Raw genomic sequence first — 25290 nt, forward strand, 5'->3', positions numbered from 1 at the left:
GAGAGCGTTTTTGTCGTGTTGTTTGTTGGCGGAGGTATAGATCACAATTTCTCTCCCTGAACTCGAAACAATGTCTAGTCGACGGGCAGTAGTGGGAGTAGTGCCTTTGAAGCCCAACAGCCCCAGCAGTTCACTTCCAGTCCTCATGAGCAGAGCAGTGCCCTCAAGGAGCTCCATCAAACTCAACGCTATGCGTCCGCCAACGGCTCTTGCAGTCCAACAAACGGGCGAGAGAAACGAAGTCAGTTCGCGAGTGGTGGCCACCAGTAAAACAAGTGCTCTAGTATCATCTGTCTCAGTTACAAAAGATCTCACATTGTCTAAAATGAGTTCGAAAACCGTGACGACGACGACGTCCAAGCCGCCACTTTGGCAGAGTATGAAATCATCGCTGGGCAGCCGATTGGACCGAGTGTCACCGAGTAACAAACAGGTCAAAGAGAAGAGCAACAAGGAAGAACAAATGGCCACATCGACTGGCACAGAATCCAGCGGAGTCTTCTCCAGCTCGGAGAATGGCAGCATCAAAGATTTGAACAAAGAGTCAACAACAACAACAACACCAGTCAACAGCAACAACCGACGCCCAACCACCCAGTCCTCTACTAGTCGATTAACAGCAGCCATGGCTAAAACGACCAGCAGACTCGTGTCAAAACGACCGGCCACTACGACAACCACCACCAGCAGTGCAGGTAAGACCAAATTAAATCATCATCATCATTATTGAGTTGATTGGGCGGGTCCTTTTCACTCAAAATTGGCACCCCTAGTTACTCTATTTGCGGTTCATTTTCACACCACGCCAAACGGTCGGCCATTTCCCCCCCCAATTTTTGATCCAATTCGGGACAACGTGTTATCAGCCAACTATTTGACCCGTTGAGAGACTCGAGCATATCTGATATCGTGATAAGGTAGTAGGTTAGCTAACAAATAAAGCACTTGACTATATCAAAACTCGTCTACGGCTTCGTGAAAGAAAACATGCGCCATTTCCTGTGTGCGTTTCTCCTCGTCTGCTAGACGACAGACTACAACCGGATTGGAGTGGATTCACGCGTGACCGGGTCCTAGCTTTTTTCTTCCCTGCTGCGTGTAAATGATCAAGATGCAAGGTTGCGACGACTCAATCCCATTAGCATACACAACAACGTCGTCGTCTATTGCGTTTTCGACTTTGCCTTTTGGCAAGTTCACGTGGCGGCGGGAGTCTTAATATAACAACGTCATCTCGTCTCTCCAGCAGGTGGTTTCCTAGTTCGGTTTGTTGTGTTGGAAGAAGAGGCCCCCGAGTTTTTTCGTATTTTTATGAACGTTTCTCCAGGTTAGAAACGACCTTTTGACAGCTGATTTCTATCCCTCGACTTGCTACTTACTACCAGCAGATGGAAAAGTATAAGAAACGAGGCCGCGGGACTTTTAAAACGACAGGGGTTTGTTGTTGTCGAAACCCGTTTCTCTCTGTTAGTCGCTCAAGGGTTCATTGCTCGTATAATTTTCGGTTAAAATAAAATAAAATAAAAATTTTTTTTTTCGGTCACGAGCCCTGAAAGCAACAAAACCACGCCCAAAAAAAAGTTGTTTTTCAAAAAACACACAGGGAATTTCTTTTTTATTTTCTCTCTCTCTACCCCTTGTCGGGATGAGCTTCCAAAGGAGCCGAGAGCAATCAGCGAGAGTGGATTATACTGCACGTTGGTATCAAGCTTCTGGTAACACTACCAGTTGTGATGATATTAAATAACCTAGGCCAACCACAAATTAACATTTTCTTGTCAATCTTCTCTCCATTTCAAGGCCCTTGTTTGATATGTCCGACCTAATCAGAGATGATCCGTGCGGTTCACCACAAGACACGAAAAAGAAGCCCCGGTTTTAATTTCCTAAAAGTCGGCCAAACCAAAATAAAGTTTCAGTTTCTTTCAATCTGATCACGAAACAAAAACACAAAACAAAAAAGTATGTGGTTTCTTTTTATCTCGGAGAATGCGCAACGGAGAGCTGTAAATAGTAACTCTCTGGATAACACAGAGAGTCTAGAGAAACATTCTATTTTCCCCATCAGCTGTGCATTGTGTTGTGTATAGGGGCTGCGTGTGTAGATATCGCAGCGGCGGTTGATATTTGATCATTGCCGAAATTCTTTCGCTTCTTGAGATATTTCTCTTGTTCATCATTCGATGGCGCCTCTTTCAACTCGAAAAAACTAGTCGACGACGAGGAGGAGGTGCATCCAGCCGCGGCGAGAAAAGAAGACTGAGACTTTTTTTCTCTGTGTGTTTGTTTCGGCGTGTGGTGTAGAGGACTCCCGCCCCACCCACCTCCTCTCTAGAACTCCCGCGGGCAGCTCTCTCTAGTCTCTCCCACTGTCGCCTCTTCTTCCCCCCCTTCGTGTTGTGTGAAAGGTTTGGCTGTCAGTCGAGTTAAGAGTAGCGGAGCGTACGGTCACACGGAAAAAAATTCAAATAAAAAAAAAGTTCGTGATTTGTTTTTTTTTTTTGGCGGGAGTGACCAATTTCGTGAATTTAAAAAAAAAAGGTGGGGGGGAGTTGTACATGTGCGTGTATTTGAGACGTGATTTCAATCCTCTCCGATGTGACTCGATGTCCGTTGACGTGTCCAACCTCGCCATCATGAGCAGTGGAATAGGCAACAACAACCACAACAACAACAATCATCACCTGCAGCGGATGATTATCGCCAAACCGACCCAGCATCATTATTTGCTCCTGGTTCGGCTTCCAGCGCCGGCTCTCATCCAGCAGAGGTGCTGCTCATTCCGCCAAGGTAAACCCTTGCGTCAACTCCTTATTATTGCGTTACGTAGACTACCTGACGAGAAGGAAACGGTTGAGCAATTTTAGCCAACCGTTTGGCGACCCGGGAAATCGAATGAAATCTCCATACGCAATAGAGAGAGAGAGATAGAATGTCTCATCAAATTGCCCTCAAAAGGGCATCAGATGTTGTCTGGCCCTGCTGCTGCTACCTGGAGACCCTGGAACTTGTTTCACAATGTGAACAAGAGTGTGACTTGAATGCTCAAACGATTTGACTCGCTATCAAGTCTATGAAATGATATCAAAAGAAACTAAAACGGCACTCGTCTATTATCAAACTCCGTCCTAATGTAACGATGATCGAAAAAAGAACTTTTTTTTGAACGCGGGACTGAATTTCCTGTGTCTACCTGTGAGTCTCTTAGACTTTTTGCGATGCCACTGGCCTCGTGACACGATAGAGTCGTCGGCCAAAAAAACAAAAACAAATTGACATTTGCACGCAGGTAGAAAGAAGAAGAAGAAGAAAAAAAAAACGAATTTTGTGTTTAAGTGCTGGCTTTTTTATAGTTGTGGGTTCGACGGCTCGTTGAATTTGCGCCAGTCTATAAAATAGGGGAAGGTGCTGCTCGAATCAGACCGCGAAAACGGTCGCTCTGCTGGCCCGATTTAGGAATAGAAGTTGGAAAAATGTGTATCGACAAAAGACGGTTGCGGTCACAGAGCTTGCTTTGTTTAGCTACACAGTAGTTGAGCCTTCTTCTTTTTGTTTTTGTTTTCTTCGACACCGGTTGTCTCTCACCTGCGGTGCGCACCCAAAGTTGAAAGCAATTGAACCCAATTTCGATTGGGAATGATTTTCTTTGATAGCTTTAGCTCTAGTAAAAGAATAAAATAAAATAAAAACACACTTGTCTAAAAAAGTGGCGTATATTGAATTTCTCTCCTTATCTAACTATCTCAAGGCTGGCCAGCTGTATTTATATGCTCGCCATCTTTGTTTAGAAATATTCCAAACATTCGCCCCTTTTTCCTTTTGGTTGTCTTGTTGTTCACCGCCCAGATGAAATATCCTCCACCGAATTCTCGTTTGCCATGTGGCAAAGGTTAGACGCAATTTGTTATAGGCCCGCCCGCCAGCAGTCACATTGTGTAGGGCTATACACAGTAGATTTCTGCATATCACTCGTATACGTGTGTGAGGCTCCAGTCGTTGTCCATGTACGGCTTATAATTGCAGCTCGCAGCCGGACCTCGGCGGTTGGACTTTTCTGAAAAAGACTGATGACTCGCTAGAGCTCCGCCAATAACTCACCAACTGCGCTCTAGGACTCTGTTGATTTTGTGTGTGTGTCCTGGGCTTCTCTTTTTTTTATTTGAAATTTTTAGACGCAAAGACACACACACACACACACACAAAGTTGTTTTGAAAGAAACTCGACGACGGGATTTTTAAGCGGTTGAAAATACAGGACCTAAAGTCCGCACCAAATAAAACCGGCCCCCAAATAAAAGACTCTAACCCTTTTCTTTTTTTGGTTAATAAAAGAAGAAAGACAAAATTCTTGTTTGTTGAATTTTATAAGAATCAACGGGTGGTGGTGGTGGATGGTGGTGGTGTATAGCGCTTAAGAGCTGGTTATCACGCGTCCAACATCACGGTGTATTCCCGTTTTTTTTTTTATCTTCTTTTTATTTTTAAATTTCATTTAGAATTCTCTGAAAAAAGTCTTTGGAGAGAAGAAATCAACAAACAGTTGGAGAGTCAAATACATACACAACCAAAAGAATAAAAATAAAAAAAGAGTGGTAACTCGACGAGAGAGATATCCTATCCTATAGAAGACTTTTCGGCTTCTGTTTCGTTTCAATGTCCGTAATCCTGGATGGCTTTTTTAGTTTAAAAAGAATCCCATCCGGGGCGGATGACGTCAAACTCTTTTTTCTTCTCTTTTCTTCCTTCGCTTGGAATCATTAAGCGGGAATTTTGCACGCAAACGTGATGATAAATAAAAGAAGAAGAAGAAGATGGTATTAAAAACAAGACATCAAAAGCTACCAACCAGCGCAGAGATTGCGCGCAAGTTTGTGTATTTATAGAAGAGGAAAGGGAAAACCAAATTCCGGCGAGCTGCGCTAATTTCAAAAATAAAAGCGCGCGTGAATGCTCCCATTGCTCCTGCTTTCTTTGAAGATTCACGCCGAGTTCAACGTCCAACGTTGTTGAATTTGGGCGACACATTCGTGAATGAATGTCGAATGACGAGCGAGAAAAATAATTTTGTTGTCCAGGCCGAAAAGAAGAAAACGGCAGGTGGTGGGCAGCGCCAGGAAAAAAAAATTTTAAAAAGATAAATTTTCTCGTTTCTTTTTGATCAGAAGGTTGTTGTTGTTGTTGTTGTTGCGTAGTAGAAAGTCGAGGACGGCCCAACAACGTGACGAGAATGGCAAGAAGCTGTTAGATGGGGAATGCGGCGTCTGGGCATGTGGAGGGGGGCCTATTGGCGTCGCACCTTGTACGTACCTGTACCTGTGCCTTGTGTGTGTGTGTGTCTGTGTTGGTCTATTCCATCTCTTCTACACTAGTATTTTTCGCCAATTCAAAGCTTCTCTATAGAACGTCAGAGCCCCGAAGAAGAAAAGAAAAACAATTGGTTCGTCCTTGATGCCATTTTCTTGCCACCAGCCATTCTATTTTGTTTTTTTCCCATTTTTGAGATGTAATAATAATATTCTTCTCTTTTGATGATGTAAAAAAGAATGAAAAGATGTAAATGTACAGACGAGATAATTTATGCGGCCCGTTAAGAAAAGCCGAGGGACGGGACCGTATAGACCCCGAAAGAAACAAAAGTGTGAGGCACTGTGAACTGCTGGACCTCGAAAACCATTTTTGGGAATGACTAAATGTGTTTTTCTTCTTCTTTTACCCAATTTGCGCATCCTATCGTATATAAATCCCAACTCGTTCCAGTCCCATCCAACCGGCTTGTAGAACCCGGAGAAAACAAAAACGAGCCAATCAATTGCGTACTAGGGAATCTCAGCCTAGAAACACAAACGCGATGATCACATTCCCCCAACTATTTGTGAATGCAGCAGCAGAGTCTCAATTTAATATCATATTTGGAACAACTGAAAACCTACATGCGCATTGTGTCACGCCGGATTTTTTTATTATTTGTCTCTACCAAAAAGAGAAAAACAAAAAAAACTAAACTAATGAGAGACCTCGTTTCTTATTTCGTACCATATGCTGCTGCTGCTGCTGGTACTGGTGGTGGTGGTTGGATCTAATATCAGGTCGACTCATCCACCATCTGTTTTCAATATTTTTGGGGTTTGTTTCATTTTATTAATACAAACAGAAACAAAAAAAGGAAGTTCTCTTCTTCTTCATTTTTCTCTCTTAAAAGATTTCCGTGTCGAGGTGGCGAGGGGAATAATAATAATTTAAAAAAAAAAAACTAGCAACTCACGCGGGAGTCGTCTAGGCTATTTCAACCACCGGCAACAATCAGCACGTTCCCGCAGGAAGTAGGTGTGTGTGTGTGTGTATTTTTCCAACCTATTCTTCCTTTTTGAATTTCAATAGAATAGGGAAACAACAGTATACTACACTGGAAAAAAGAAAGAAATATCCATAGAGCTCCCAATGTACTGTACATCTACCGATTTCTATTCTCTACCGACGTCTGATTATTCATCACGTATACAGTGGGAGGGGTGGTGGTGGCACCTGTATATAATGCAGACACACACCTCGGTGTGTGTGTTATGATGGTAGGAGGCCCATCAGTCACGTCGAATTTGCCCACATGTTGAAACACACACTGGCTGGATAGAACCCCCTACGTATACAGCATCTCTTTCTATCTGATCGTGTGTGAATCAGATGAATTAGCATACACACTAGTCTTCCCCTTGACTTCGTGTGAGGTATAGAGTAATTATTATTTTTTGAAAAAAGTTCATCACCCGGAACTGTCTGGCTCATTTCTGGCCGATTTCCAGCTCCCAAACTAAAAATGCTTCAAAGATAATCTTTCTCAATTAAACCAGGGGAAAAAACATTTCTTGGGGTTCACTGTTCCCGCAAGGGTTTTCCGACTTTTTGTTTCATTGTCTCTCCAACGTCATAAAGAATGAAAAGGTGCAAATCTACAATAAAAGAAAAGAGAGTTCCTCAAACTTTTGTTGTTGTTCAGAAGAAGAAGAAATGAGGTTTTCGAGTCCATAAAGCTTTTTGTTTGTTTCCCACAGCTCAGTTTTTTTTTTAAATAAAAGAAAGAAAAACACAGAAAAGAATGTCTTGGATGTTTACATAGGGGACGGACGCCCGTGGGCTTCGTCGAGAGAATCGGAGCTCGCCAAAAGATGAAAGTGAACGGAGCGCACGCATACGCCGTCATTTTGCGGCTGATTGGACCTGATTGACAGCTCCATCCGACTTCATTTGTCTTTGACCGCCCAGTTTTGCGTACCCTACACCAGCAGACAACCTGCCGATAAAAACAACTTGTTTTATGCCTAGACAAACTAATACTATACACAACTTGCCAAGGAGATCGAGTTTTGTACAAAATCCCTCGAGCCAAGCCGTGGCCCAGTTATTTTTTTGTGTGTTCCAGTCGGGACCATTAAAAATAAAAAAAAATGTCCCTTTCCGTCTTTCTTCTTCTTCGCCTTCGACGACCATTTTTAGAAACAAATCCTAAAAAATAAGAAGAAAAAGATAAACCCAAAGACGATGTGTTGTTACTATATAGTCACTTCCGCTATCGTATAGGGCTACAACATCGTAGGTTCGATAGTCATTCGTTTTGATTTCATTTTGGTATGCAGCAACAACTGGTGATGCAAGTCGCCTTGATCGGGTCTCTCCTAAATATGGTTAGACCAAACTCTGCATACAACCGGCCTCCTCCCCCCTTTTTTTCAAAATGTTATTTTTTCTTCCTTCTTTTGTTTGGTTGTTGTGGAACAATTCGAAGGCGATAGATTTTTGGATAATATCACAAGAATCTCAATAACGATGTGGGCCAGCAAGAGACTCGACCTGAATCTTTTTTTCCAGTTATCTCTTTCTCTACGCTGTGTGTGTGGATGTTTATGACGTCCTATAGGATTAGAAGACAACAACATTAAGGGCTCTAATGTTTTGTTGACTGACTCGTTCCAAACTGATTCCATTGGGAAAACAATTTCGAAAGTGTTTTTCGCACCCACGACCTTTTTTCAGACGGAAATTTTGAACAGACACTCAGTAGAAGACGGGGTGCTATCAGGTGGGCGGTGACTATTCTTGGCCGGCCTCGAAACCAAAAAAATCGCGCATCATCTCTTGTGAGAGAGAGAGCCAAGTGGCTGTTGCCCGTTTGGCTTTGCTGGAAAACGGAACTAGCGGAAAAAAGAAAAAGTCTGTTCTGACGAAATTGTCTTCATGTTTCCTTGGCATGATCTCCACCGTTGGAGGGAACACTCGTGTGTGTGTGTGGGTCCGCTAGCTCTTTGGTTGCCCAGTTGATAGTTGGAAACTGGAGGCCATTCGAGGCTGGTCGTTTGATTGCGGTGGGCTGTGTGTTTGCTGTGCGTGTTTTTCTCTCTTCTTGTTTGTTTGTATTTCTTCGTTGGCCGGCAGCAGCTGCTGGTGTCTCCCGAACTTGTGAACGCTGTTTCTTCAATCTTCTGATTTTTTCGCGTGTGTCTGCGAGAAATTTCGGTTTCTTCGTCGGCACCTTTTTGATTGGTGCCGACCCGAGAGAACTGGACATAAATAACATCAAAGAGTTGAGCTGTTTTGGCCCAGCGCACTCGCATTTGCATTTTCTCTCGTCTCTTGTGTGTTGTGTGTTGTGTGTTTGTCGTTCAACTGGCTGGTCCGCATGGATTTGTTGATCCTGTGTTTAATAGCCGTCGCCATCATGTCCATCTTGTTGTTCGCATTCGGGTCCTGGAAATCGCTCAGGCCCAGGACCATCGCCCCAGGTTGGTTGGAACCTTTCGCCTAGCTCCTAAATCGAAACGATCGATCGATTCTCCTTCCCTATTGTTTTTTTCTGTTTGTTCTTAGACTTTTTTTTGTATTCCTTATCTGGAAGAAATGGACGATGATTGAATCATCTTGATAACTCGACAAATCAATTTCTCTTTTTTTTTTCTTTCTTGCGTGTGTCGTTTGTCTAGCGGATCAAGCCGTCATCGTCGAGTTGCGCAATCAGATCCACTTGCTGAAGAACCAACATCACGACCAACTGGAACAGCTCAACCGTGAACGTAAGTGCATACATATATATAAAACACTAACCAAATTATAGAGTGTGTCTAGCTCTCTCTCTCTTTTCCACTTGACACAATTCCAACGCTCATGACCGTCGGTGTTTCAGTTTTTAGTTTTGTTTCGCTTCATTCACTCACTCTCTCTCTCTTGAATAGTTTCGACAGTCAGCGACAAGTTGCAGAAAGAAATGACGATCGCTCTTGCCGAAAAGGAAAACCAATTCCAGCAACAGGTTAGTTGTTGTTGCTGATCTTTTATTCGATGTTTTAAAACTAAATTCCTTAAACGGAACATTCTCGATTTGGGTTTGATTTTTGTATTCCAGTTGGAGGCCAAAGAAGCGGCCTGGCGAGCCGAGTGGACGGCCAGGATGGTGGAGGAGCGGGCCGAGCTGGAGCGCCAACTATGCGAAGAGCGGGCGGCTAGAGCCGAGGCGGCCGAAGCGGCCGTGGCCGTCGTGTCCGAGGAGCGGAGAATTTGGCAGCAGAAAATGGACATCCTTTTAGAGAAGAAGCGCAACCTGCTGGCCGAAAAGGAGAGGCTCGACAAGAACATCCGACAGGAAGTCGACAACCAAGTCCAGGTACCAACCAACCAAACAATAAAATAAGAAAAATGAAAAACCCCATTATCTTGCGTCATCGTTGCGCGCTGCTTATATAGGGTCTCTATCTTTTACCTTCGACCACTTTTCTAGTTCAATCAGTTACAAAAGTCCAAAACGCCGCTGGCCATTTGTTTGAAATGTCCTTTTTTGGGGGGGTTTTTAGTTTTACTCTTTTTTATCAGTTAAAGTGTGTTCTTTGTTTTGTTTTGTTCGACAATTACCTCTGGCGCGGTTGTTTTAAACTGTCAATGAACCGTAAGTCATTCTGTTTTATTTTTTACCCTGGACACACAACAAACGAACAACAGGCGACCGTGTACGAGTACAAGAAACTACAAAAGGAGACGACGTCGCTGCAGGCCGTCTGCGATCTTCGGGGTGAAGAAGTGCGGACATTACGCAACGACCTCGCCAAGGTAAAGACAAAAACCCACTCGGCTCGTCTGAATTGTTTACATTTTTAAAACGAATTGCAGGTGACCAGCGCAGCCAATGAAGTGCCTCATCTGCGGGAGCGGATTAACACACTGGGCAACACGGTGGAAGATCTCAAAGCCCAGCTGGAACAGAAAATCAGCGAAGAAAGGTAATCATTTAAATACAACGTCAATCAATAAGGGAAATTGTGTGGTGAACATTTGTTGTTTCTCTGTTGTAACCACCAACCAACAACAGGCGGTTGCAATCGGAAGTCAAGAGGTTGGAGTCGAGTCACAAGGAGGAGTCACTGACGGTCCAGCGGCTCTCCATGCAGAACGAGCAGCTCTGGTACAAACTCCAATCGTTGCAGAGGCGTCCATCGCCCACCCACACACAGAACGGTACGACGTCATGATTAGTATTATGACTCATTCGCCATTAAATTTATGGAATGGGGGGAAACGGTTTCGGTCTAATTCATTTCGACGTGGTTGTTTATTAACGAATTTCATATCGGTTACCCCCTTATTCGGCAGACTGCGATCGAACGAGTCCAACTAAAGGCCACCACGCTCAGTCGTCGCCGTTTAATTCGACGCCGTCGGAAACGCCCAAGCTCAACCGGAGGGGCCTGCCCTCGCCCAATTTAAGGTAATTTGCATATACCGTTTTTTGAGCTGTAAAATGGTTAATACCGCGCTGACTAATTGTTGGGGGGAAATGATGAAATTTTTTAATCGCACAGTCCGATTATATCGGAGAGCGGGACGGGAGAGAACAACAACAACAGCATCACCAGTTTGACGCCGGACGGCACCGGTGGCCAGGTGAAGAGGCGTCGCGACGCCGTGGTCAGCAATGGCAGCGGAAAGGGTCGAGCGGCGTCGGCATTGAGCGACGTCGACGACGTTTTCAGTCCCAACACGACGACGACGACGACGGATGCGACGATGGGCGACTCGACGCCGCCGGAATTGGCGTCGTCGGGAGATGACGACGCCGAGTCGCCGACGGTCCGCGATTTCACCAAGAAAAACGACTCGGTTTCCTACGTCCTGGAACTGGGCGGCGAACATTCGCCGTCGTCCATCTGCGGCGGCATCTCGCCACTGAGCGCCCCCTACGCCCTCCTGACGCCCGGCTCGCCCTGGACGTCGCGACGGAGTAGCGGGCTGGTTCGCTCGGCCAGCCTCCGCTACCCGCACCGGCCCTACAACGCCCACCACTGAAACGAAACCAACAGCAGAGCTTGATTGTTATTATCTGAAAGAGAATTCAACTCATTCAAATGAGGAGAAAGCACTCGAAACGCCTATTCGAATCAACCGGGAAAACTAAACATTTTTAAAAACCGATAAATTGCGGACGAGTATTAATTTAGGAATTCAATTTTTCTTTTTTCACCGGTGCGGATGGTTCCGGTTGCGTTTTTGAGGAGAGAAAGAGACGATTAAAATATTTTGTTTTTAAATGCTGAAAAACATTCCGTGAAAAATACCAAAACGATTTCAATCAGGAAGGTGCCAAAAAAGTACGTTCAAAACGATCCATCACTTTTGGGATTTAATATGCAAATTTTAGCGGGTTATACAAAACAACCACAACCAAAATCGTGAGGATACTAAAAGACAGAAGAAGAAGAAGAAAAAAAACAACAAATTGAAAACCAGCTGATTTCGCGATCGCGCCTACGTCATCCTTATTTTTCTGTTTTTTTTTTCGTAACACACACATTGATCAATGATTCGATCACTGGATTCTTTTTTTTTAAACCACGCAATAATGAATAATCGATCGACATTTTTTTTTACTATAATCACATAGCGAAGTAAACACACACACACACCTATTATAAATACTATACACAGACATGCATTTACTATTTTTGATTTTGTTTTTTGTTTGAGGACTGCGAGCGAGATGAATTGAGCGAGTGCCATTATTTTTTTTGAAAGGAATGTTCATGTTATACCACAAACAATGATGACGTCATCTTTTTTTTCTTTATTCACGAAACACACACAAAAAACATTTGTAGTCCGTCCATTTTTTTTTTCGAACGTTGTGTTGTTCTCTTGTTTGTCATCCCCCTACCCCACATTTCTGTTATATTCAAATTTCACATAAAACACAAATCCCGGTGACGTGTTTTTTTTTTATTTTTTTAAATTTTCTGGTTTGGTTTTATTATATACATGAAAATATATTTGTCTCGTCATTTTTTTTTTATTTTGTGCGGTTGAAAAGAAAAAATGAAAACAAAACAAATCTGGGTGGGATAAAGTGGAAAAAAAAAAATCGCCTGAAACATTTTTAGTCTGTCACTGTCCACGGTAATATCAACAATTCTATATATTATATATATAAATTTATGTATGTAAACAATACACAAAAGTATTTGGTCAAGAAAAAAAGGCAAAGAAATCTTGTTTTGTTTGTTTTCCACTTTTCTCTCGACAATTCAAAATTATTCCGCGGGTAGAAAAAGCGCCGAGTCAAAATCAACACTGGCGCCTAATTTCCGTATTTGGTGGCCACTCCCTCTGGCGGAACGAACCGCTGAAAAAAAGAATCGGTCGTTTTTATCTAGTGGAAAAACGAACGTCGGAATCGTTTTGATGGCCGACATCTTCTCGTAGAATTCAAAATTTGAGAAACAATTAAGTGAGCTTTAACAAACTCGACACCACCAACATTTCCATCATATTTGACTGCCATTTAAATCTTAATTCATCCCATTAAAACGTATTGAAAGTGTAGCTGACACACCACCGTCAATCAGCCGATGGAGAACTACAAAGGTGAGTCAATTCTCTTAACAATTTGAGATCCTTTCAGGTCAACGGGGAAATGACGAGTTGATGAATTCATTCGCCTGAATGAAGTCTGCGTCACCAATGTTACGACTTGGCAGACCATACACTACCGATCCCCTTTCTTTTTTAAATCTCGAATCAAATTAAAAATAAAAAGTTGAAACTTGTTTGATTAGATATGCTACAAACATCCGAAATATCTCTACGCAGGATGTCAAATAACTAAAACATGAGTAAACTTCCCATGTGTAGTTTCTTTTTAAAATTTTTCTTTCCGCTCAGGAAGTCAACGTTAGTAGTAACTGTTAACATGATAAATTCCGGATGATTGTTTACGTGACTTTGAAAAAAGAACCATTTTATTTTTCTGTCTCGGTCGTTGGCGTGATTTACGTGGCTGTGTGTACGTTGTCGGGCCCACACACACGTAACAAAACGACAACCAACATTTTTTCGCTGTTTTGTGTGATGCGGGGGTTAACGGTTGGTGCCGGCGATCGAATAAAAAGAAAAATCTAGTTCGTTGGCCTTTCCGTTGTTGGCTTCATTCTATCTCTCGAATGTTGTCTGTTACACGACAGTTAGTCATTGATTTTTCGATTTCGTTGGGCGGAAGTAGCCACGATCGGTGGAAATGTGGGAAAAACAGTCGAGTTTGAACGTTTACGACATTATGCGTCATGCAGTGTACTGAATACGATTAGATCCAACCCCCCCTATGTACTGTATACACTGCATACCATATCGGGAATATTCATTTCCAACCGAAAAACTGGAGAGAAGGTGAAGGGGCTGTCGTCGGTTGCGAGAGGCTTTTGCGGCCATTACGCCCGACGGGTTGTCGACGGCGTCATAACGAAGAGAAGACACGCATGACGAAAGAAACATATTTTGAGTATAATACCGTAATAAGGGCGAACATTCTTCTTCTTCTCTTTACTTCTTCTTCGAACAAAACGATTTCGAAAAGATGTTCAACTGCTGCGCAACATCAGCTGCATCTGCGTGCGGCGCGCCATTTTCGAAATGTTTGTTATATAACATTCTTCCCCCCCTCCGCAAAAGTATGAACAGGAAATGTATAATCTCTGCTGTTTTAGTTCCAATCAAGGCGTCAAGGCTTCATCAACAAGACTTTTGATGGATTAGTCCGACGCACATATCCAAATGTCGTGCTGGCCAACGCTCACAGCTGTTCTATACAGCATAAGACATTTTGAATTTCAGCGCGAAAACGGCATATCCTGTTCGAGTTCGCCGGGGACTTCTAAAAAACGACGATACATTAAAAAACGTTTGCCTAAAACGTCAGATTTCTCTCTTCGGGAAAAGAAAACGTTAGCGTTCCGCTTTCTTTCGAAATAATATGCCCAGCAACCGACCGTCTTTTGTTTATATCGGCTCTCTCTCTCTCCAGCTCTCAACATCGCAATAACAATAATGAGCGGCGATCATTCTTTTTCTTTTAATTGTTTTTCTTTTTTTTTTTTTCTTTTTTGCGTTCCTTTTTGGCGCAATAAAATAGAATAAAATTCACGATTGAAAAGTTGCTCGTCAAAATTTCCTGTTCGTTTATTTCATCCGTTCAAAATTTAAAAGTTTTATTTGACGCGCGTTAAAATGTTCGCTACTGTAAATTTCCTCCAGCAGCCAGCCAGCCAGTCCGTGTAGTAGCGAGCTAGAAGGTAATCAGAGCGTGAAATAAGGTTTCGCTTTGCTTTGCTGGCCAATGTATTTCGCACGGAGCGTGAGCGTGAGCCATTGCGATGAGCGAACGGAACGATAGGATTCATAGAGAGAGAAAAAGGCGGGAAAAGATAGAAAAGAATCGTCGAACTGTGAATGACTGAATGGCATCGCGCTCAGTTAGAGAAATGACGACCGCATCGTGAATCACAAACGACGTGAATATTATACACACGACTAATCCCGGCCGCCCACCCCCCCTGCAAACAATAATAGAGTGAACTTTTTTGTTCGCTCGGGAATACTTTGCGGTTTGAATTTAGAAGGAGGGTCGATTTTTAAAAATTTTCTATCGATATCTTAATAGCTGGCTAATTAGACGATTAGTGTCGTCTGCTTTCTATTGTCTCAATCTCTCAAAAACACGTTGCACACATGTTACAACAAATGATAAATTACAAAAATGTGGTTAATAACCACTGGTTATAGAATCACACACTGCATGCTGTTAAGCAGGTAAATAAAACCAAGATTACTAATAGAATGATTATGGGAGCTAAAATAGTTAAACATCTTCCAAATTTGTGAAATCTTAATTCCTTGCTGACTAGGGATTAATCATGTAAGCCCTCTGTTAATGCATGGCTGTTTGTTTGCACTGTGTAACCTTTTCTTTTATGTACAGATTTGAGGCCTTAGCCAGCCATTCTAACTACAAGATATTCAAGTTTTGCTTGTGCTGGATCTGTCATCACCAACAATCCCAGCAACAACGCTTGGGTAATGATTTCTTTCCTTTAATCCTGAGACCTATTTTAATGATGCATGACTTGCATCAATGCAGTGGCACGTAAACCTTAAGTTCTGCTGTTTATGAAGAATTAGGATTCACCCACTGCTACATTTTCAACTTTTTCTTACTTGTCGTTTCTGTAAATGTTTTTCGTAACCCATTTTAAATTTTCTAATGTAGATAAACAGCATCAAGTTTGATGGGAGAAACTACCGATGTCGGCCGATCTTTCTTATTCCCCTTTCTTTAAATCCCCTCTGTCCTCGTGTACACCCATGTGAGTGTGGGGGTATTCACGAGTCTGAGGCCCCTTTCCCCTATCCCGCCTGATGGATTCAACTCTTCTGCAGATGGAGCAACTGGAGATGATGCCTGGCTGTATTTCCCAGGCTTAAAGGTCGGACAAGTCTATCTCTTTTCTTCCTTTTTGAACTATCTGGTATAGCGTTGATTTGAAATCGTAAAACGTAGTACGATTATTCCTGAGCCATACTGTTGACTGGAACTGTTTTCTCTTGCCACTTTTGTTGACTCGGTTAGGGTTCGTTAAATAACTCATTTGGACAACGACTGTACAGATCAGGCCTGTTTTTGTCCCTCAAAAGTTTCTCTGTGGGTAAACAATCGATTTCAAAAATGTTTTAACTTGAAACACTCCAAGCAACATTGTGCAAGTACTCAAGTAGGAAATTTTATTATCAAAAGGGACCTCCTCGAGTTATTATTATTTACACAGGCTTCGGTCTGTATAAATTCTTCTCGACTCTCGACTTATTTGTGCGCTGTCAAGAGAGAAAATGATGCAACTCACGACGACACGAGCTCGTTCAAACGCGACGGAAGTCAAATCGTCGTAATGCAACAATAAATTCATCATTTCGAAATCGTCGAGTGTGCACAACAATAATCATAATAATAATAGAAAACTTTCGTTTTATATCAATTGCGGATTTCGTTGAATAGGGGGACAAACTTTCCCGAGCCAGAAGCGAAAATATTTGCATTGAAAACGAATGAAAATTAGCGAGAACTCTCCAAAAGTTTCGTGTCTTTTCAACGGCGTCTAAAATTTCAAAAAAAAAAAAATAATAATCTTTTTTTCAGTTTACATTGGTCGGCGTCGTTAATAGCGTCGCTCTTTGATGGCGGAAGATTTCAGGCATAGCACAGCAGCAGGCCCTTTCAAAAAACCATTTGAAACGAAACACAAACTGTGCATAATCATATTCATTCATTGGGGTTTCTATTACACCTTGCTGCTCAACTGTTATCTTGTTGGACGACGGCTGCTGCGGCTATTAAATCAGCATTCACCAAATCTCCGCTGGCCCGTTTAAAAGAATATCTGAACCAGTTAAAATCTTTTTTGTCTTTTAGCTTTTCTCTCTCTTGCAGCGCGATGATGAACATCCATTTTTGCTCGGTGTAATTATGACGTTGGGCGCACCAAACTATCAACTCCACTTTTTTACGATTGGCTTTTTTCCTCTGTATTATTGTTGAGCTGTTGTGCGCCCAACTTATTACGCTTAGCTCTTTTAGCCATCATTTTACCCCTGTTATTTCCCAAGTTAAAAAAGTCAGCACTCTGCCAGTTTTATATTACGTATACCTGCTGGCAGCCAGCAGCCAACAGCAGCAACATCCCGGTGATTTATTTATGATGGAACCCATTGCGCAGTTGTGCTCGACGCCAGATTGTTTGCCATCATCATTGTCTACCCATTTTTCATGCGGACCGAGAGAACCGTGCCACCGTGCCGAGAGAGGCCAGACACACACACGGCAACGCTCGACTAGAGATTGATGATGCACCACCATGCATCACGCTGTACATTTATAATAACGTACAGACACACACAAGGTGGGAGAATAAACATTTCTTTTTCTTTGGGTTCCTCGGGAAAAAAAAATGGCGAATAAGTGGGAAACTCTTTAAATTCAACTTTGCGTGACGGGAAAGAAAGAAAAAAACAAAACAACTTCTTCTTATTATTACCTTTTCCTCCTACCTTTTGATTGGCAGTTGTATAACTCTGTTTTTTTATTTTTCTTATAACACATTATCTATCTGGTGAATCATCAAAAAGAATTGTGGCGAAAGTGCTTTGATATTTACTTTGATTTATGACGTCAAACGCTGAGGGGGGAAAAAAAAAGAGAGAGAAAAAAGACCGTAACTCGTATAATAAATGGAATTCTACTTTGATTGAACGGGTCCATATGGTACGTAGGAGAGAGAACATTGGCATCAATCGGGAATACCAGAACAAACTAGTAGCATTCAAAAAGCAAAAATTGTTGTTATTTTTTTTTATTATGGGCCAAGTTTTTCTTCGTGAATTGCGGTCGAGTGGTAGAGGAGAAGAAAAAAATATAAATGCCTAACTCTATAAAAGAGCCCCCAGCTGAGAGAGAGAGAGAGAGATGGCGGGTAAAAAGTCACGAAGCTTCAGCAGCAGGGCGGCCGTTCAGCTCCCGCTTCAATGACGTAGCGGATCGTGCAGTCGTTCGCTGCTGCTCGCCAGAGTGATGGAGAATAAGAGGCCAGCAACATCGCGGGTATTTCCTAAATAAGTCTGTATACACGCCATCTGGGCCCCTTTTTCTTTATTTCACGCGGGGCGAATGCACCCAGCATACGGTAGTATAGATTATGTCTACATCGCAACTACCTACTGGATGGCGAAATTTTTCCGTCTATAATAAAATAGCCGGACCTACGATCCAGCCGAGTATATTCCCCGAATAAGAAATAAGGCGCTTATAAGAAAACGATGTCTTCATAATATATCCATCACGGAATTTCTAGGAAACAAAAAAATAATAATTTGGAAATTTTTTTTATATTGACATACTTTTTAAAAACTATTAAGCTGCTGGTGTGTAGTCGCCTATGAACTGCGGTATTAAAAATAAAAAACCTCAGAGAGAATGACTGGCCAGAAATCTAAGGAAGGTGTGCATGTTCATATTGATGTCGGCTTCTCTCTAACTCTACGGCCAACGATGGCGTGAGTCGTCGTCTACGCCCGATTCCTTTTTGTCACGTAAGCGTAACCCCCGCATGCGACTGTCCTCAAATTTGTTTTTTAAATCGATTCCATATAACTCTCTCTCTCTGGCGCTAAAAAATATTTGATCGTGAAAGGTGTTACATTCACCCAGTTGTGTTTCAATTTACAATTCCGTCCAATCATTGTCTATGGAACCCCTTAGAAACAATATTGAGAAAGTTCTTGATTCTATATCAGTGCATTATCCACGCCGACAGAGATAAGGATCATATATAATAGGAGTAGTAGACTGTCGACTCTATTACACAGAAGATACCGCGACCCGCCGCTCCGTGATTAGATATATCTGAATGTGTAAATGGCGTTTCGCAAGTCACGGTTGTATCAAATTCGGTCCGGCTATAGATGCGATACGCTAGAAAAGCAGCGGGAGTATATACTGGATCTAAGTATGTCACCGCCAAATAATGCCCCCCCGTCATTCGTACTTCTCTCGGCATTTCTCTCTACTTTTTGTCTTCTTTCTTCTTCGGAACATTCTTTCACTCACGTCAGATGAAATAATAACACCGTCAAGACGTGACTGTCTCACGCTGCTATGCGTTTCTGCCTTGCGTATTCCCCTATTGGCGCTAGACAGCGCGCCTTATTCAATTAAAACTAGACCCAATGTTGTGTGGGACTCGTTATCAGTGTAGACTGATACTAAGAGAATGTAGCTCGACTTTGCACTTGGATAATTCAATTGTAAATTATTACGCTATTAAATACGTAATTGATTAAAATATGCGCAAAAGATTCTGATAATTATATTCTGATGTTCTCGGGTTTCCGACTGGCGCATTCATAATTCTTATTGGGGTTTTGAGTAGTATAGCGGCTGAAAAAGATGGTAACTATGTTTGGTGTAGATGTGTACATGTTGACGCAATATGGATGGATGTTTATACAGATACTGATGTATGGAGTATGTGAGTTATTCCGGGAATGGTTTGAATAACCTGCCGCTTCAAATTACTTTGGCCTTAGTGCCGTCCCATGTATTTATAGCCTCTACTACTACCGTACTCTCTCTCTGATGTATAAACTATAAATACATATACACGACAATGCATATGTTGTGTCTATAGTATACATAGTAATTCCTTTCAACTCCCCTATATGCACCCTACATACACACACAAAGAAAGAAGGGAAATTAGTGGAATTTCTCGTGTTATGGTTATCTGTCTTGATTTTCCATCAGCCAAGCGAAGAGCGTGTGGGGGGGGGGGGAGGCTCATCAGTGGCACACAGAGAGAGAGGGGCTGATGGGCGAGGCCCTCCTTTTCGTTTATATTTAAACAGCTGCTGCTGCTGGTGTGCGCTTTGGCTTATAGCGCTTTGACTCTTGCGTATAGATGTGGGCGTTCGGGAGTAGAAAGCGTAGATCCCGCGGGGCCCCACGCAACTTTTATTTTCTTTCCAACTGTTGTGTTACACTATGCAGACTGCAGAGTGCGCGCGGGCTATATTATGCATTGAATGGCGGCGGCGGCGGAAGGAAGGAAAAATTTGAAAAAGGATGTGGTTCACGAGGAAACACATATCTATCTGGTGTATCTCTTTGACTCTGATATCCACTCGGCCGATGTATCTCCAAGGCCAAACCATTTTATTTTTTAGATATAAACTTTCTTTTTTTATTTATTTTTTTGATGAAATTAACCTCAATATTCTTATACGAGAAAATAACAATTTTTAATTTTTTGAAAAAAAATGTCGGTGATGACCCGCTGTGAGCCAAACCGCCCATTAATCGGCCATACGGTTCTCGATAGATGCAAACGAAGCAGAAAATGTGGGTCCATCTTTTTATTTGATTTGTCTTCCCCTTTTCAAACGATGTCAAAGTCGTATAAATACATTGGCGGTCACACGGGGGAATACAAATGAATTTTGACATGCAACTCTTAATATGTGACTTTCTTTTAGTCCCCGACCAACCGGTTATATGTAGAAGAGAGAGACTTCCTTCTCCCCCCTTATCAGAATTCGATTTTTTTCCGGGACATCAAACAAGAAATTGATCGTTTCATTAATTTGGTGAAATTGGATGTCAACAGGTCCCGTGAATCATAATCATACGTAACTTTTTGCTTACAGTTTTTATCTCCCGCATTTTATTTAAAAAAAAAAAAAAAAAAAAAAAACAGAATTTTCCATTACGTAATAAAACGTAGAAAGTTGAATTTGTCGGAGATGGGGAGACACATGGCCGACTAATATCTATCTAATCTCTCGGAGACGCTCATTAGCCACTCTGCACGAAACACTTTGTCCCTTGGTACATCAAAAGACATTCAAGTCTGACTTTTCTTTTGTCTTATTCCTGCCGACTAAAGGGTCGACCATTTGCGCTACAGCTGAACTACCCGTTGCAATCAACCGCAGCGCTTTAAAAAAAAAGAACACTTCCCATTCTAAATGTTTTATACGCAAAGCGACGAAATGATTCCGCCGCCGGTGCGTTAAAATAAATACATACTCTTACGTACGTACAGCATTCTTTCGCCTATAGCTAGTACACACACACTATATACTTTGTGTTGGCTAAAGTCAAAGAATGTGTATATATAATAAAGCGATGACCATTTGAAATGGGACACACACACACATTCGAAGCAAAACTGTTCGACACAACAGCCAAAGAAAAGAAAAGAAGTCAAAGAAGTGGGTGACAGCCGGAAACACCTGTTGGCAGCAGTGGTCGTGTCTAATAACGACACAGGCATCATAATGATTACGTGCATCTATAGCGGTCTACGTGCTTACAGCCATGCACCATTACACGCATCTTCAAGTGGGTACGTATATAGGGGGATTATATGTGTGTGTGCGCCCTCTGCGTGAATGCACGACCAAAAAAGATAATGACGTTATTAAGATGGAAAAAATACAATTACATTTCTTTTTTTGGAATTGTGATTATAATGAGGGTCCGTAATAAGCCACCTGCTTGAGAAATTAAGCAACCCCGGCACGTCGTCGAGCCTGACATAAAAATATCATCAAGAAGACACTCTAATGAAATTCATTGGGTTGCGCCAAATTGGAGAATGATGTATAGAAGACACGAGGGGGCCAGAGCTTTTCAACGTTAATTGAGGAAACGACGCGGCGATTGGTTGCGAAAAAAAAAGACAAAAGAAATTGTAGAAAAAGAAAAGGTCGACCTCGAACTGGCGGACATGACGTCAGTTTCTTTTTTAATGTTGGCCTGCTGCTCCCGATCGCGAAAAAAGCCGAGCAACAAAGTTGTTGAGCGCTACGTGTCGTAAAATTGTCGAATTGCGATTCAGAACTATAGAGACGACGGCGTTCGGGAACCAAGAGGTCCTTTTTCACGTTTTATGGACGGCAGTTCAGCAGCCCAATCGCTGGCAATTGTTGCAGCGAGGAAAGTTCTCGTATGTGTGTACGTCCCTATTTGGTCGCCGTGTAATGGCCTTGCAGAAGAATAGCGAACGAAAAAGGTCATCAAACAACAAAGTGTAGACACGTCGTGTGGTTTTTCTTTTTCGCTTTTTTTCGCAAAGTATATAGGCAACAGGTCATGGCTTGTTGTTGTTGTGGCGCACATGAATGGGTGTGCAGTTTTCCTTTTCTCTGACTCGAAATGGAAGAACAGGATTTTCGTGTCTGTGTCGAATTTCATTGCTTTCGTTTTTCACGTGAAATTATTCCCGTAGAGATTGTCTGAAATTTCTGAAAGGGTTTTTTCGTTCTACCATTTGGTTAAATAGCTTTAGTTGTTGATCGCCTCGCTAGATAGCAATAGTTGCCCATCACCCCGCTAGATGGCCAATCGCCATGACTTTAACTCGATCGTCACTCGTCAGTCGCTCGGCCCAATTATTAAATTAAGTAGGGGTCTTTTTTTCTGCTTTTTTTCTGCATTGAAGCAAATAAGTAACATGCAAATGACAAACTATCGTTCACTCATTTTGCCAAACTTTAACAAAGGTAAAGTTATTTAGAGTCCCTGAATAGTGTGAGGTTGTGAACTTGTTAATTTCAAGAAAATTGTGTTGTCAGGAGGTGAGGTAAACCAAACCCTGACCAAACGTACTTGACCTGAGTACCAGCCCACCAGAGGTATCATTGAAATTACCTGTTTCTTTTTTTCAGTTTTGTTTAGTTTTGTTTTATAAGAATGAACAAAGTTTACAGACCAAAAAATCTAAAATTGATTTTGCACTGCAATCTCAGCTTCCGATTTCTGTATCATATTTATGATCAGAAGAAAATGATGTAAGTGCTTCATTTTCTTCAATCTCACAAAAAAAAATTATCTTGTTTTTCAGATGCATGTGAGATGGTGAAATCCTGAATCTCAAAAAATCCAATAACTTCATTTCACCGAATCGACTTTCTTTTCCAATTTGAATCTCCACTGGTGAGTTGTAGTTAAGCCTATTTATGTAGCCTAATACTATAGATAATAGACTAATTTTTTGGAGCTTGGTTCATGCGAGCTTCGACAGCATTCTAGCAGTTGGCTGTTTTATCAAAATGAGAAAACATGCACATTCAAATTCTCACAGCATCACATAGACTGTGTGTCTGACACAACTGCTGATAACACCAAGTGGAAAATTTGTTTGGAATTTTAAATGATAAATACTTTCTTTTGTTCTACATCATCTCAGGTATGAGCTCTGAGACTATGCATTCTCTTGTTTTTTTTAAATCTTGTAAAATGTCCTCGTCCACAAATTATCTCCTAAAATCTTCATTATCATTCAGATCTGCATTAGGTTGCTGTTACAGTAAATATGATCCAGTGAAATATTCCTCAGTCGATTTCATGTCTTTTATGTGTTATCGTCAATATCCTGAGCTTTAGAAAAAACAGTGTTCATTCCAACATTCCATTCCATTGCCAACACACAAGATGCAAGTTTCTGAATGGAAGTAAAGAGTTTTATCAAGATTGGACTTGATTTGCTAATAATAATTGGAACTGATTTTCAACAGTGAAAGTGCGTGATCAAGATAATGCCGCTAATAAGGTGTGTATTATGTTGACGAAAGCCATTTCTAGCTTCTATTTATATCAGGTAAAATGATTTAGTACATGAAGGTCAAGTATAGATAAAGCTCGGAAAAAGATGCATCTTATGGTAGGGGCATCTCAATTAGTAGTGGCTTCCTATATTTCCATCAAAATGAATATATATTTTCTTATAGTCTATCTACAAAATTGTTTTCTTACCACAGCAACGGCGAAACAGACAACAACTAGGACGAAAATGGGAAGGAACTTCATCTATTAGCGTTGTCGATGGGATCTGAGCTTCTGTAGATGTGGATCGTCAACTGCGACAGGGCCACCATTTTAAAGTGCATTACAACCTGTTGTTTATAACACAGTAGAGAGCATTGAAAAGATATCTGGCGAGTGCCATACCGTAAGCTGGGTCTAGTCTCCGTTCTATTGCATGTCACTTTTTCATTATTTATTTGAAAAACAAAAATTAACCAGATACAGTGTGTGTCCAGGGGAAAAGCCTCAGTAACCTAACACGCAAATGCAGCCCGACGTTGTTCGGTTTTTGAGGACGAGGTAACAGGCATCGTCGAAGCGTTAATAATGCGCAACATTCCCAAAGTGACTAAGTCTCAGCTATAGTTGGCTATAAAATATGATTTTAAACGATGAATCATACGAAAGTGTATATCCATACCTACGCTATTAGTAAAATATTTTTGGCCCGCAATTAATGTACACTTAAAAATCTGTTGTTCTAAATGTTTAGATTGTTGGCTTCACGAGTCATTTTGATCACGATTCTTTGGCAAGGCGCGAATGCGGTTTGAAGTGCCTCATCCCCAAATTATCTCCTAAAATCTTCACCCTGTAGGTTTCACCAGGGTTTCAGTTACGGTGAATAAGGTCCAGTTAAATATTACTCAGTCAATTTCATTTTTAAATCGCATGCTCTAGAAGGAAAAGATGGCTTTTTCTAACATTTTGTGCTTCAAATTACTCGTGTACAGTTCCCCTTTGCCTGAAGGATATGCTGTCTTGGACCAACATTCACCAAAATGTAAGTTTTTGAATGGAAAGAAAGTTTTCTCCTTGAATGTATTTGTAGCTAATGGAAACTGATTTTCAACTGAGAAAGCGGTAAGACAATGCTTCTTATGTGTGTATTCTAATGACATCAGACCAAATTATTTATTATAGAAGGAAAAGCTGGAAAAAAGATACATCTTATTATAGGGATACTGTTTCAAATAGAAGAAAACTTAAGGATTAAACTGGCTACTCAGTGAATCAGAGAATAGTGGTTGGGGCATCAGTGACTGGGGCAACTGTGCTTGGGGCAACTGTGCTTGGTGCTTCAGATGTGCTTCTTCCACCAGTGACTGGGGCATCGGTGATAGTTATCGACATCGTAGTGGTGGTTGTCGTCCAGGGTGTAGGTTTCTTCGTTGTCTTCGGTTTCTCTGTTTTTTCTGGTTTTTCGGTCTTTGGTTTCTCTGTTTTTTCTGGTTTTTCGGTCTTCGGTTTCTCAGTTTTTTCTGGTTTTTCTGTCTTTGGTTTCTCCGTTTTTTCTGGTTTTTCGGTCTTCGGTTTCTCAGTTTTTTCTGGTTTTTCTGTCTTTGGTTTCTCCGTTTTTTCTGGTTTTTCGGTCTTCGGTTTCTCAGTTTTTTCTGGTTTTTCTGTCTTTGGTTTCTCGGTTTTTTCTGGTTTTTCTGTCTTTGGTTTCTCCGTTTTTTCTGGTTTTTCTGTCTTTGGTTTCTCAGTTTTTTCTGGTTTTTCGGTCTTCGGTTTCTCAGTTTTTTCTGGTTTTTCTGTCTTTGGTTTCTCAGTTTTTTCTGGTTTTTCGGTCTTCGGTT

At 41.6% G+C, this 25290-nt stretch overlaps 1 protein-coding gene and 1 long non-coding RNA gene across 7 annotated transcripts; both read left to right on the forward strand.

Annotated features, from left to right (window-relative positions):
- The first annotated feature begins 16 nt into the window (after positions 1 to 16).
- Positions 17 to 11433, forward strand: LOC124207935 (microtubule-associated tumor suppressor 1 homolog). 3 transcript variants are annotated; one of them, XM_046605584.1, is made up of 9 exons: positions 17 to 695; positions 8970 to 9059; positions 9219 to 9295; positions 9389 to 9646; positions 9979 to 10086; positions 10147 to 10256; positions 10346 to 10491; positions 10627 to 10741; positions 10836 to 11433. In XM_046605584.1, exons 1-9 carry the CDS (start codon positions 71 to 73, stop codon positions 11317 to 11319), a joined length of 2013 nt encoding a protein of 670 aa, XP_046461540.1. In that variant the 5' UTR covers positions 17 to 70; the 3' UTR covers positions 11320 to 11433. The 3 variants fall into 3 exon arrangements, with proteins under 3 accessions (XP_046461540.1, XP_046461541.1, XP_046461542.1); XM_046605585.1 differs by lacking the exon at positions 17 to 695 and adding an exon at positions 2145 to 2790; XM_046605586.1 differs by lacking the exon at positions 17 to 695 and adding an exon at positions 7518 to 8771.
- A 3639-nt stretch (positions 11434 to 15072) lies between these two features.
- LOC124207937 lies at positions 15073 to 24970 on the forward strand. Of its 4 annotated transcripts, XR_006880189.1 has the most exons (5): positions 15073 to 15108; positions 15278 to 15372; positions 15566 to 15782; positions 22749 to 23504; positions 23665 to 24970. It is a non-coding gene; the product is annotated as an uncharacterized LOC124207937 (long non-coding RNA). The 4 variants fall into 4 exon arrangements; XR_006880190.1 differs by lacking the exons at positions 15073 to 15108; positions 15278 to 15372; positions 15566 to 15782 and adding an exon at positions 22302 to 22539 and having other exon boundaries at positions 22749 to 23093; positions 23202 to 23504; XR_006880188.1 differs by lacking the exons at positions 15073 to 15108; positions 15278 to 15372; positions 15566 to 15782 and adding exons at positions 22331 to 22407; positions 22480 to 22539.
- Positions 24971 to 25290: the final 320 nt, after the last annotated feature.

Source organism: Daphnia pulex, chromosome 11 (assembly GCF_021134715.1).
Source record: "Daphnia pulex isolate KAP4 chromosome 11, ASM2113471v1".
Taxonomy (NCBI): Eukaryota; Metazoa; Arthropoda; class Branchiopoda; order Diplostraca; family Daphniidae; genus Daphnia; species Daphnia pulex.